Below are 13,534 nucleotides of genomic sequence, written 5' to 3'. Positions count from 1 at the left end.
GAGGATAGTTTTGTTTGGTATTAGAACTTCATACAAAGTTTATGGAACGTATTCATCTTAAGTACTTTATTAAATCTATTTCCAGAAAGCTAGATGGTATACCTGTCTTTTGGTAGGCTAGATTTCATTCCTTTTTTTAATCTAGGTCAGATCAAATCTAATTAAAATTGTTCTTTTGCTTTATCTTTTATTATTTAAACACTCATTGCCTTCTGTGGTCTCACTAATGGACTAATTTCCTGAGATTATAAATGGGCATGCTTTCATTTTCAGATTCCAGCCTCTCTGTCATCATTTTTCCAATTTTTTGACATATTTGTTTTATGCTGTATCACAGAATAGATTTCTCCTTCTCTGAAATCATTTGTCCCTTATATAATTAATGAAGAAGCTGTGCATCCAAGGATATTTATCCTAACGGCACCAATCAAATTTCATATTTTTAAAAAGCAGCCATGCCTTTAAAAAAAAGTTGGCAAGTTTGCTATCACCCATTTCCCAAAGCAAATTAGCAGGAAAAGTCAATTAAAAAAAATTCCTATAGCAGTTCTATATCATAAAATTGCTATTGCCAATTTTTTGGCTATTATACTCTTTCTTATTATAACTTACAACTTGGACCAGAAAAGTATAGAAAGAGCATAATTTGAAAACATACAGCATAACTTTTTTTTCTTTTTGTAGCATTAATCTTATCACTGGTCATTTAGAGGAACCAATGCCAAACCCCATAGATGAAATGACAGAAGAACAAAAAGAATATGAAGCCATGAAACTTGTCAACATGCTTGATAAACTTTCCAGGTATTGTATTCCCATCCATTTTTTGCTTGGTTTCTAAAAATGTTCTATTTCTTTGTCTCTCTCACTGAGAGTTACCATAGAACAGCAACTCTGGAAATCCATGTTGATTGGAACAGGATGGCCCAGGCAGCAGTAGTTCAGATCTCTCTTGGCTACCATGGTTCTTCTACATGTGCCGCTTATGGATGTGCATTCTTAAACATTTAAACTCTCAAAGCTAGGATAGTAACTACTAGGTCATTGTGATATTTAACCAACTAACCTCCCTGTCTTCAAAAAGATGCTGTGAATTAGGTTCAATGATTTTGCTGCTGCTTGTATTTTTTGTTTTAGTCTGTTTTGGTTTTTGTTCCAAATCATGATGCTTTTTTTTTTTTTCTCCCATTTTTGATGTGCAAGTTTGCAGTTCTTTCTTTTTGGATTGCTGCTAAAACCAAGAATTCTAAAATGTCACGCACCCAATAGGAAAAAGTGAAAAGGAATAGCTCAAATGAAGGATTTTCTGAAAGCAGGCACTTGTATTAATTAGGGATTCTAAAAACAATCTCCCCTTCCCTTCTTGCTTCACACCTCCTTCCCCTCCCCAGATAGCCAGTTTTGAAAATAATTAAATATATACTAATAAGCAACTAGTCATCTTGGAGGAGTTATTAGAAAGTATTAATTCCTTTCATACTTGCCTGAATTGCTCAATTTTCTAGTCGTACATTGAGTCACTGTCTCCTTTAAGCCATCTTGAGTGAGTGCTTCTGTGTGTTGGTGGCAGCTGCCACCGGAAGGTGAATTTCTTCTGGTCATCTCCTTTTTCACAACAGCTACACAAAGGCTAGTATCCCTCAATCAAGAGGAGTAGCAACTAGAATGGGAAAGCCAGAAAGCCAACCATTAAAGGGAAAGGTGTAATAAAGAAACAAGCAGAGGCTAAGAGCACAGCAGGAGGCTTAGAGTAGAAGTGTTCAAAAATAAGAAGAGGGTGACATGGGGAGTGTGACAAGTTAGGGTATTTAGACCCTTTGCAGAGTCTGAGTTTTCACATGATGCTGGTAATGTGGTGGAAGTTACATAGAAGTAAGTAGCTTCATCATCTACAAAGCTAATATGACTAGAATTTAGTTGACTTCCAGTTAGTCCTTTTAAATTTCCATCATTTTCCCAAGAAGGTTAGAATTTACAGCTCACTATGCTCACAGTCTTCAAAAGACATTGTTATCTGTTTGCATATGACATTCTCCATACCTTTGGATAGAATATACATGTTCCTTCCCTGAATGAATTTACAATAAAAGAGAAGATGCTGATAGGACAAACCTATAGGAGGCAGGGTAAAAGGTTCTGAATGAGTATATAAAAGTAAGATTTGTACTTCCAAAAGGATCTGAGGTAGCTAATGAAACAGTGCTGTACGTACAGCAGTTGGGATGAGAACCAACAGAGTCCATCTGGTAGAAGCTGGAGGGGGAAATGTTAACAAGGACCTGAGTAGAGCATATTAGTGTGAAGACAGTGAACTAGTTAGGTTGAATAAATTTCATTTCAATAATATGAGTTCTTAAAAGATAACACAGATGCTATCCAACTGGCCCATTTGCCCTAGATGAGTAAACACCCAGCAGATGCCCAGCTCAATCTGAAGGTGATACTGATTTTCACATGTATAAAGCAGAGCAAATATGTCTTGTGTTGGCTTTGATGGTATGAATTTTGCCATTAAAGTTGAAGCTAAGGGAACTTTGAGAATAGTCCTAAATCACAGACTTTTTTCATGACTTGTGGTGGGATTTTTACATTGTCTGCCTTTATGTGCTTTCTAACATTTGCTCTCACTAATAACAATCAGTGACAAAACTGTATGGAGATCAGCAGTGGGCATTCCAAAGCAGGAATGCAAAGAATGAAGCCATTCTTTATGTGTCTTATGTGTTTGTCTTAAGTTTCTTCTCACTTTTCACTGTCATTTTTGGTTTGGTTTTTTGAGGTTAAAAAGATGCCATAAAGCCAAAGTAGACTAAATTCAGTAAATTCAGGGAACATTTATTAAGCAGCTGCTCTGTGCAAGGCACTGTGCTAGGAAGATGAGGGAGATTCAGAGGTGAATGTGGTAGTCCGTATCTTTGGAAATGATTACTTCTTATTACTGTGGGATATGGCTGTAATCTGTTCTAGAATAGAAGGAAGTAATGACAAAATAAGGTCTGTGTTGAACTGTGAGCACCCAGGAGAAGGAGCAGTTCATTCTGTTGGGATAAATCAGGGACTTTCACAGGGAAGGTAGCATTTGTGCTGATCCTTGAAGTTTAAGAGGTATTGAATTGACAAATGGAGAAATGACCATTCATTCTAGGTAGAGGGAAACTTACTCTTGTTAATAAGATAAATCTTTTTTATTCACATACTGCATCTTTCTTCCAAAGAGCTCAGGTTATTTTATCATTATTTGAGTAATATGTTATCAGATTTATCATTGGGGAAAGCAAGGCCCAAAGAATTGCCCCAAACATTTCCAAGCTAATGACTGGTGAAAATCCATTTCCTTTCACAGTTTACAAAACACTTTCACATACATTGTCTTTCTAGTTAAAGTAAGGCTAAGAACTTCATTTTCCAGAACTCAAGACCTTTGCTCTGTCCACTGTGCTACTGTGTCTGTCTGTTAGAGTCAGTGTTTGCCAGAACATTTCCTAATCATCCTCTTCAGCAGTGTGCTATTGGTTAGTTCCTTCAACTGTCACTCCAAGGATGTTCCGCATCCCACCAAGTCTTGCTGTGCCAAGAGTGTACTGTAGCTTTGTCTGATTAACTTTCTTTCCAAAAGTGAAATCATTTTCTCCTGGGCCTGATTTGAAAGGCGTGAGAGTAAAGGATAGGATTGGAGGTGATGTGGCCAATGAATGGACGCTAGACACTTCCTTTTTTCCATCCATAGGAGAGCAGATGTGAACGACCTGCACCAGGATGGTGGTTAGCAACAGTGGCCCGTGCCAAAGCACTTACCAAAGTGATGACTAAGGTTGGTCATGCCAAGTACTGTTACTGAGCCTGGTGTAGGGTACAGATGTTATTTACCACCAAAACTGTAAAACCACCAATGCAAAAATTAAAATGACATTTCCATTTTGCCTCCATGCTGGACATAGCCACTGCCTCAAGTTGCTCACCACCTTAGCAGCTTTATCTCAGCTAGATTTTTAAGGATACTGGAGAGATTAGCACTCAAACATTTTCTTCCCATTGACCACCAACTGACAGTATATTCCAAGTGATTTTTTTTTTTTAGTAAGGATTGTATTTGTGACAGATGTAGGTAAGGGGATTGGCAATGGACCTAGAGGTCTTAAGAGTTTGAGAATAATTTGAACCCCATAAATCCCATCATGTCTAGCTAGTACAGTGCCTTGTACCCTGTGGTTTCCCCAGTGTGTGATGATGAAATAATGTATAAAGCAGATCCCCAAATCGAAGGTTAATTTTTTGCTCAATAAAATAGCCTACATGGTTTAAAGACTTGAAAGTATACTTTTGTCAGTTCCATTTCTTGGCCAGATGTCATAAAATTCAGGTCTGGAAAGGAATTCTATAAGGTACTTTGGCCCACGACTGGCTAATTTAAATATTGGGGTACCTAACTTCTTTAATATAGAATAATTGTAATATTTATCAGACATAAGCATTAAGGCCTGAGGCATAAGATTATAGAAAGCTTCCTTTGACATTTTTTTTTAATGTGAGAACAGAGGTGGAAAAGGGGATGAAATTTGCCTGCCTCTCCACCTCCTCTTTCCTTTTCTGAATTGGAAAAAAAATAAGCCCCTGCAATTTAAGCGGGAGATTAGAACGGGGATTGTATGTGGTTAAGCAAGTCCAGTGTGGCTAAGACAACTGCATTCACCTCAGCTACAGCATACGATCCTCATGTAGTGACGCGGCCTCCTCCACAAAAGGGGAGAGAGGATTGACTGGCTTAAGCCTAAGCTAACCAAGGGAAATAATATTTCAAGTTTCGACTTTTCTAATCCCCTTTAGTTTCTTAATTGGAACCAGGACTGATTAATCTTCTACTCTACCCTTACCCCATCACTGTTTAACAAGGTACATTGCCTTTATTGCTTATATATTCTATCAAAATCTTCTAAAATTTACATTTATATAAATAATTGTTTTCCATTTCTTCCTTTTCTTATCTCCTCCTTATCCAATATATATATTTTGCCAGCCTTTGTGTAGTATTTGGGACATGGCTTTCTTAATAAATGCAAGTATCAAATATAGTAATAGTTCCCCTTTAATCCAAAGGTTATTTTTAAACTTACGGAAGCTGGGACAGGTAATTTATGACTGAAAAGTAATAACTACATAATTTTTTTCTTGTAACTAAATTACTTTACTCTACTTACAAAAATAACTGTGATTACTCCCACCTTTATGATGAGTTAATCAAGGAAATGCTTTTTAGGTACATTTCAGAAATATGATCCAGTCTTTATAGCATTGTGAGATCTATTTAGGTACGAAAGTGTCAAGATCTTAATTGTTTACATCAGAAAATCCTTTAGATCTGCACTGTCCAATATGGTAACCACTACCCATATATAACTATGGCTAGTCTGAATTGGGATGTCCTGTAAGTGTTAAATACTCAGACTTTCAAAGACTCAGTACAAAAAGAGAATGTAAAATAAATATCTCAGTTGTTTAATATGGATTTTATATTGAAATAATTTTTGATATATTGGATTAAACATTATTTTAAAATTAATTTTACCTATTTTTTCTATGTGGCTACTAGAACATTTAAGATTACATATATGGCTTACATTATATTTGTATTAGATAGCACTGTTCTACATCATTAAAATACACTGCAGTGTTGCTTAGAAGCTTAATTAAGGGAACTTGGATCCAGTTAAACTAATATACCCTTAAAAGTGGTAGGGGAGGATTAACTTGAGAAACTGGCTAGACATCTCTTAGTAGGACGTCATGCAAACTTTGTATTGCCTATCGGTAGTCATTGTCCTTTAACTCTGTAGTAGGAATGCCTACTTGGAGCTCTTGGTTTAAGCACTAGGTGAAATGACTTCTGTTTATTAGAGAAACATCAAATAAGAATAATCTCCATTGACTATTTGCTCTGAGTCACCCTCCTCCTTTAACTTTTAAGACTTTCTGATTGAGAAGAGCATGTACAAACTTCCATTTCTACTGCTTTATTCAACAGTGTCAGCTGGCATGCTGACCTCTTATTAATATTTATTTTGCTAATTCTGGACAACAGGAAAGAAAGGTTCTGTAGAGAAATTACCAAGAAATAAAGATCACCTTAAGGACAAAACTGAGTTTTATTTTTCTAGCACTATCCCTAACCTCTTTCTCTATATTTTCTTAACCATGCTCTTTAATGTGAGGTGGATAGCAAATTTTTAGAAGCTTTGCATGTGATCTTCTAACAGAAATGAGAATAATGAAAGACTAATATTTATATAGTGCTTTAAAGTTTAAAAAGTACTTCCACTGACTGTTAAAACAGCCCTGTGAATTTTAGATAGGGCAAGAGATATTTTATTGAGGAGTAAATGGGACCAATGATGAAGTGACTGAACCAAAATCAGGCATCTGGTTAATGACATAGTCAGGATTTGGTTCTTAGTCTTCATATTCCAGATCTTATGTTATTTTGAAAAATTACCAACAAACAGCTCTCAGATTTGTCAGTCTGATTATTTTTAATAATACGCTCTAAATTTTAAGTAGATGCAAAGCACGAAGACAAAGAGTAAGCATATTTACCTGACAAAAAAATTAAGATTTGGAGGCCATTCATTCCTGCTTTTTCATTCCATAGTTGAGCTTTTCTCAAATATCAAGTCAGGTCCTATGTAGCTTATATCAAAAACAGAAAATAAACAGAAACAACTTCATATGAAGGAAACCAGTAAAACTGCTATGATTCTATGTTAATAAAGTCTTTTAATTATTTTGAAAATAGAATGATTATAGGTATTCTAACAAATTCTTACATTCAGTGTGATCATATCAAGAAAATTAACTTTAGAAAGACTTCCTTATTTACAGGACTGTTGCCTGTTTAGGCAACTCCCAAAGTGGAAGGACATGGTGTAGATAACATGCCATATCCATTTGTCTTGGGATTGATATTTTTATGTTACGTATTTTACCTTCCCAACTGTACCCAATCCCAAAGCATAATGGTGAGGCTGAGGGAAGGATCTCAGAAATGCTTTTGAAAAATGCAGCTTGAAGACCTCGAATTTGGTATAGAAAAGTCACCACACCTCTCCTGCCTACTGGGTTAGTGGCTTAGTGAAAGAACAGTAAAACCAACCAGTCAGCACTAGGAAGCCATTAGATGAAAGATTAACTGAAAGATGAAGGACCAGCAAAGGACACTCTTCCATAGTATATAACTGAACATGTTAACCAGTGCCAAAGGTTGTTTTAATTTCTGTGAGGAAAAAAGCGTTAAAAACACTTAAGAATATCACAAGTTATTGGGAAATCCATTGTACTTCAGTGGATATGGACTGTTTCATTGATGCTGAAATCTTGAAATAAGATGCACTCTCAGACTTGGAATTATAGCAAAGATTACAGAGCTGCTTTCTCTGGGCTCTCACAGGCTCCATTACTGCAGGCACTTCTGGAAAAGCTCTGTTAATTAAAATGCTTTATTTATATACTAATTTTCATCCTATCTTTCAAATGTGAAAGGGAATTAAATATGAAATGGCTAATTTTAAATGCCAGGGTTCTTTTTTTTCCAAGCCAACCTTACATTAAGAACAGGAATCCCTGTGCCAAAGAAATGGTTCCCAATTATCCCATCATGGGTTTTGTTATACATTGTACAGAAGTCAACAAAACAAGTAGGTAACAGGACCTGCCTAAATAGCAGCCACCCTCATTAAAATCAGAGAATTAATCAGGGGGTGATTGGAGGAAGCAATGCTTCATAGGCTCCCCCTTTTTCTTCTTTTCTAATCATAGAACAAAATATGTTACATAAAAGGATCGGAACTATTATGCAGTACTCAATTAGAGGGAGGTGAATAGGTCTCTAACATGCTGTTTTATCAAAAGAGCAGACTGGTGTTTGCATGACTGTTGTTTCATTACAGACCCTGTCATTAATTCCATGTGTCAATACTGCCCTGTAGTACACAGAGCAGACAAGAAAGAAGAGCCCTTGAAAACAAGGGAATGATTTTTGAGTCGTTATCAAGCTAAGTGGCAAGCGGGAAGCTGAAACTCGTATAGGTAAATTCGAAGGGACTCTTGGGAGATCTGCAAGTGGGAAACAAGAATGCATTTTACCAACTGCTTAATTATGTCCTGTTTTTCAACAAGTACACTTGAATTGAATGCTTTGTTTGTATTGCACAAAAACATGTGCTGTGGGCAAGAGTATTCTCTTGTTTCCAGGTCAAGTAAGGTGTTTTATACACATACACATCTGGCCTATTCTATAATGTGCTATTGGGTATGTTAGTATCTGAGCCCCAATATTGCACTGTCATTTCTGGGAGAAAGAGTTATGTAGGAACCAGAAGCCTAAAAAGTGGAACCTTCTCTAAGGTCCTGAGAGGTTACATAAGCCCAGGCATCCCAGAGGACCATACTTACAGGGAAATGGTGGCTCAGGAAAATGTTGAACTATATCTGGGGAAAAAAAAGACAGACTATAAAATTTTAAATATGGTATAAATCCCATAATCTCCCACCCCTAAATCTTTAAGAAAGTACTTTTTGGTTTCCATTAGCAGTCCTAAGGGTTAGGCTGGGGCAAAATAAGGTTTCCTTTCTTGGACGTGCTTTATCTGTGTCCTCGTGCCTGGCCAAGCCCTTATAGATTATGGTTCCTTATCGTTTAGTAAGATCAAATTTCTAAATGATGTTTCGTTCCAGTTGAACATTCTTGGAGGCTTATCTCTTCCCTGGCCAGATGCCTGATCAGATGAGAAGCCCGCCATGATACTGTCACAGTGCCTAGAATGGGCTCTTTATCCAGTAGACATCACTGTACTTTTTGATGATAACGAGGGCAGTCTTAACTTGTGTTAAGGCCTGTGTATAGCATTGAAGGTAAGTATGAAGGAGTTATTGCTATGTGAATATCTTAATCCTGATGCACATTTCAATATACAGTATCTTCGTTTAACCATGATCTACATATATCTGACACCTAGCCATCCTTTTTAGATGAGACCTTCATAATTTAGGACCAGTAACTCTTCATGAAATGGCCTGTTTATTGAGGGCCATGAATGAATTTAGATCCTTCCTTGTAACATTTGCCATTGCTTTGATTTACTTTCGGAATCATTCTAATCATTTGCTGGTAGTTTTGCAGGAAGGACTTGTGGTCTTGGTGTATGTCAGTGACAATGAGGTAGGATGCTGTGTTTGACTTCTAGATTTAGAAGATCTTGATTAGAAACAAAAGTTTAGCAGTATTGAGTTTTAGTGTCTTAAAAAACCTAGCAGCTTTTTAAGTAGATCAAAATTATTTAGCGGCCTAATATTTAGACTCCTAGAATTAGAATCTTGGGGATCATCTTGTCCAACCCCTTCATTTTATATAGATGGGGAGACTCAAGCCCAGAGAAGGAAATGACTTGCCCAAGGACACCCAGCAAGTCAGTGGAAAATCGGACACTAGAATCTAGACCCACTGATGCCCCATATATAAGCAGCTGAGTCTATACTAATTAGTGGTTGGAAATTCCAGGTTGTATGGTACAAAGAAGGCTTTGACTTCGGGACTGTCAGAATGTCTGATGACACTGACTCATCAGGGAAATAATTGCAGTTAAAATAATATGAGGATGTTTCCTGGCAAATGGTTCTCTACCATTGTCCATTTATGCTATGACCCATGTATTATATTCTTTCAATAAACATTTACTGAGCACCTACTATGCGCCCATCCTATACTAGATACTGCAAATCACAGCCAGGTAAGACATGGACTCTGCCCTCAAGTTGCTCACAGTCCAGTAGAGAACGAGAAATCCCTGGAAAGCATTATGCAGAATTTCCTGTAGAATGCTAATACTTTTCCTAACTGTAAATCTTGGTGATGAACGTGAACCTTCTACCCAAAGATCCAGCTTTTCTCTTGGTCAGGGTTTGTTTATTAGGAGTCCCATAAAACACCATACCTCTTCTTTCTGTGAAAATGCAAGATAATACCAACTGCAGCAAAATTGAGTTCATAAACACTTATTGAGGATCTACTATCTGCAAGGCACTGTGCTAGACACATAGGGATATGAAAATGAATAAAGCATAGAACATTTTCTTTTTAATATGTCAAAGGAATATTGTTTTATAGCCTTCAATGTTTGTAATGAGAATTACTTTTTAATAAATATTCTTAAATATGGGACCCTTGAACTAGAAGATAAAAATACCTCTGTACTATAATCCAGACTTGTCAGCCCAGGATTTCAAAGTCTCCATCCAAATCCTCTTTTGTACCCCATATCTGTTTTGAGCTTTCTTTTTCCTTTACCTCTGCCAAGCCAGCCTGCTTGCCAATCCCTGCACACAACTAACTCTTGCTTCTGTGCCTTTGCTTGACTAATCTTCTGCTTCTGGGATGCCTTTCTCCCCATGAATCCATGTCCATCACTGCCATTACAGTCTGGCCCTGAGTCCATCTCCTGCCGGGAGCCTGTGATCAGCATCCCCGTCTCCTCCGCGTCCCTCCCACGTGTACATAGCCCATATGACTGGTGGAATAACGGTTCTGTGGTATTCATGAATGCTTCCCATTCTCTGTCCACATCTTGCTGATCTAGATACAACAGATCTTATTAAATGAAACAGTTTAGTATAACCAGGTCATTTATCAGACCTTTTAGGAGTAAGTCTCTATATCAAAGACTTCATTTTGGTATTTGTGGGCTGTTATATGATAGAGAGGAAGATCAGAATCGTTAAGCTGGGGGTTTGAAAAGTAAGCCCGGAGTCCATAAGCAAAAAACAGTAACATATCTGTAAGTCATCCTCTCTCCTTCCACTCCCAAACAAACAGTATGAGAAATCACCTTTGAACACATTTCAGATACAGTAAGGGTGTACAGAACTGTCAAGCGAGGGAAAGCAGGGCTCTGCCTGTTAATCATCTCAAGCTTGTTGATCTGCTGTTCTGTAATTCCTTTAATATTGTTTAATGTGTGTGTGTTTTACCTTCTGAACTGACTAAAAGCTTCTTGAGGACAGGGACCATGTCTTTTATTTGCTTCTGCATATTCTTCTCCCACTTATTCCCAAAGAGTACCCTAACAATCTTGTGGAAACCTTCCTTCCATAAACACATAAGGGACAGGAAACGCATCTTGTGGGTTCCAACTACATTTCGGCCATTGCACTATGCACTTTTTATGTAGAATGACCTTTCACCCTCATGACAACTCAGTGAACTGGGTATTCCTATCCCAATTCTACAGATAAGGAAATTGAAGTTCAGAGAGTTCAAGGTCTTACTGCTAGTGAGTGGTAGATCCAGGATTAGAACTTAGGTCTGTCTGATTCCAAAACCTATATATGCCTTTCACTATACCACAATAATGATAACTAATATTTAGGACTCCTTTACAGTTCATAGAGCTCTTTCATCTGCACTATTATTATTGCAATTACTACTACCACTGCTAGTACTATTACCCCTTAAGTCATCACTAGGAAGTAGGTAGTGCTAGTATCATTATCCCCATTTCACAGATGGGAATACAGAGACTCAGAGACTTGCCCAAGATCACACAACTGGTAAGTGGAAGAGCCAGGACTTCAGCCAGACTTCCTGACTCTAGATCTTTTTGTTCTTTCCACTATATCACATTGCTGCCTTAATTTATTTGCACGAATGCATGATTATGTGGCCAGTTACCACTGACACCTCTCCTACAGGAATGTCAGTAAGACCAAGCATCGCATGGAGCCATGTGGAAAAGACAATTCATACCCTCAGAGGAGCTTCTATGTTAGTAGAGGGGTGATACAGAAGACCTAAAAAATAAAGCCTTGAGAAGAATAGTTCACAAATGAGAATTAAAATATGAGCCCCTTTATTCTATAGATGAATTCCCATAATTTGGCCATAAAATTTTTGTAATGTTCTTAATTATTTCTATTATAAAATTGGATTAGGGAGTAGGGGTGAAATCGATGGACTTGATTTGAAAATATTCCTCCTGGGTTTGGATGAGAAAGTGCTAGCTACTTTGTGCAAGCTGGCAGCTAGCTCCAATATCATCCTGTTACCAAAGAAATGCTGGAGTGTTAGGAGTGATGGCATATCCACCCAGCAATTCACTATCTTGGTAGAATTCCTATAGTCTCATCTGCTGATCAGACTTCTACCTACCCAAACCCTTCAACCCCACCCCCACCTTACTGTACCCTCAGTCCACCAGCCCCTTCAGACCTTTGAACTTTCTGATCCCTTAATGTTTCACCCCAGAAGGTGATCCCCTTCTCCTTTGGTATCGATTATTAGTAAACAGTGTCCAGTATCACAGAGTCCTTCAGCACCATCAGAACTAGGAAACTGTTACTGAAGTATAGATATGTATAGTATGTATGCGTGCTGAAGAGAAGTTTCAGTGGAAGCAGATTGTTTTCTGGTTCCTCTAAGCATTTCTCCCTGGTTGTCATGCAGAGCTGTTTGCTGTCCTGAAAGATGTCAGTGTCTGCCCCCCGCCCCCGAGCTGCTGCACCTGCTGTGCTCTTGCCGCAGCGAGCGGGTCGCCACCCACGTGGTCATCAGAGCGAGGCCACAGCCACGCTCTGCTCCTCACCCCCTACCTCCACCCTTCCAGCGGACCACAGCTCTGCCCTGGAAGGAAGGCCTTTCCTTCCTACAGCCACAGCCATGATCCAGCTCTCTGTCTCCTCTCATGCCATTACTGTTACAGTGACATCCTCATGGCTCGTCTCCCCGCCGCAGTTTCCCCTATTCCAGTGTGTCTTTTGCACTGCTGCCAGAGATAGTTCCCTATAAAGCAAACCTGATAGGGCATTCCTTACAGGCTAAGACTCGAGCTCCTTGCTTTGGCATTCAAGACACCTGACCACTAGACCCCCACTACCCTTTTTGCAGCCTTGCCTCCTCCTGCTCCTTCATTGAACCTCACCACTCCCCAAACACTGGGCCCTGTCCCAGCTTCATGGGAGCCGAGAAAGAAATTGACACAATCCAAAGAGGTCTACAGAAAAAATCACAAGTAGTTGGGACTATACAGAGCCCTCCACACAGACTCCTTTGCCTGAAAAGTTCTGTACTATCTTCGCATGGCATAGGACACCTCGTTGGAGGTGCCGTTCCCACCTTCTCCAGGCAATTTGGTTGATGCTTCATCTCAGGAGCTGTTATTTCTTTTGTTCATGATTCTGTTACAGCATTTACCCCATTATGTTCTAAGTTATTTTTCATGTATATGTTTCACTCACTCCTCAAGGGCAGCAGCTGTGCCTAGTCTTCCTTTTCTTCCCAGTATATGACACAGTTCCTGGCACATAGTCCTTGAACAGCTGAACTCAGAGTGTGTTCCTTCAGTACAGTTATAGCAGTTAATCCAGATGTGTGTGCTGCAAAGAGCACTGGACTGGGATTCAGAGGCCTATGTCCCAGGTCCAACTTTGCCACTAGATATGTGACCTTGGGTAAGTCACTCAGTCTCCTTTATTAAACAAGGGGGTTGGACTAAAT

At 38.6% G+C, this 13,534-nt stretch overlaps 1 protein-coding gene across 7 annotated transcripts in view; it reads left to right on the top strand.

The window, feature by feature from the left end:
- RIC8B (RIC8 guanine nucleotide exchange factor B) overlaps positions 1 to 13,534 on the top strand; it is a 116,499-nt gene that overhangs the window by 98,311 nt on the left and 4,654 nt on the right. The window contains exons 9-12 of one of the 7 annotated variants that reach the window (XR_009543265.1): positions 685 to 804; positions 3,728 to 3,811; positions 7,938 to 8,076; positions 8,762 to 8,901. The exons of 1 other annotated variant lie outside the window; for it this stretch is intronic. Coding sequence is in view for 1 of the 6 variants with exons in the window: in XM_060164703.1 (XP_060020686.1) it covers positions 685 to 804 (120 nt within the window). In the remaining 5 variants the exon portion in view is untranslated. Of the gene's footprint in view, positions 1 to 684; positions 805 to 3,727; positions 3,812 to 4,824; positions 4,891 to 7,937; positions 8,077 to 8,724; positions 8,902 to 13,534 lie in introns of those variants that run through there. 5 more of the 7 variants (XR_009543264.1, XR_009543266.1, XR_009543267.1 and 2 more) reach the window with 5 other exon arrangements.

This window comes from Lagenorhynchus albirostris, chromosome 11 (assembly GCF_949774975.1).
Source record: "Lagenorhynchus albirostris chromosome 11, mLagAlb1.1, whole genome shotgun sequence".
NCBI classification, from domain to species: Eukaryota; Metazoa; Chordata; class Mammalia; order Artiodactyla; family Delphinidae; genus Lagenorhynchus; species Lagenorhynchus albirostris.
This window is presented reverse-complemented; position numbering and strand designations above follow the sequence as displayed.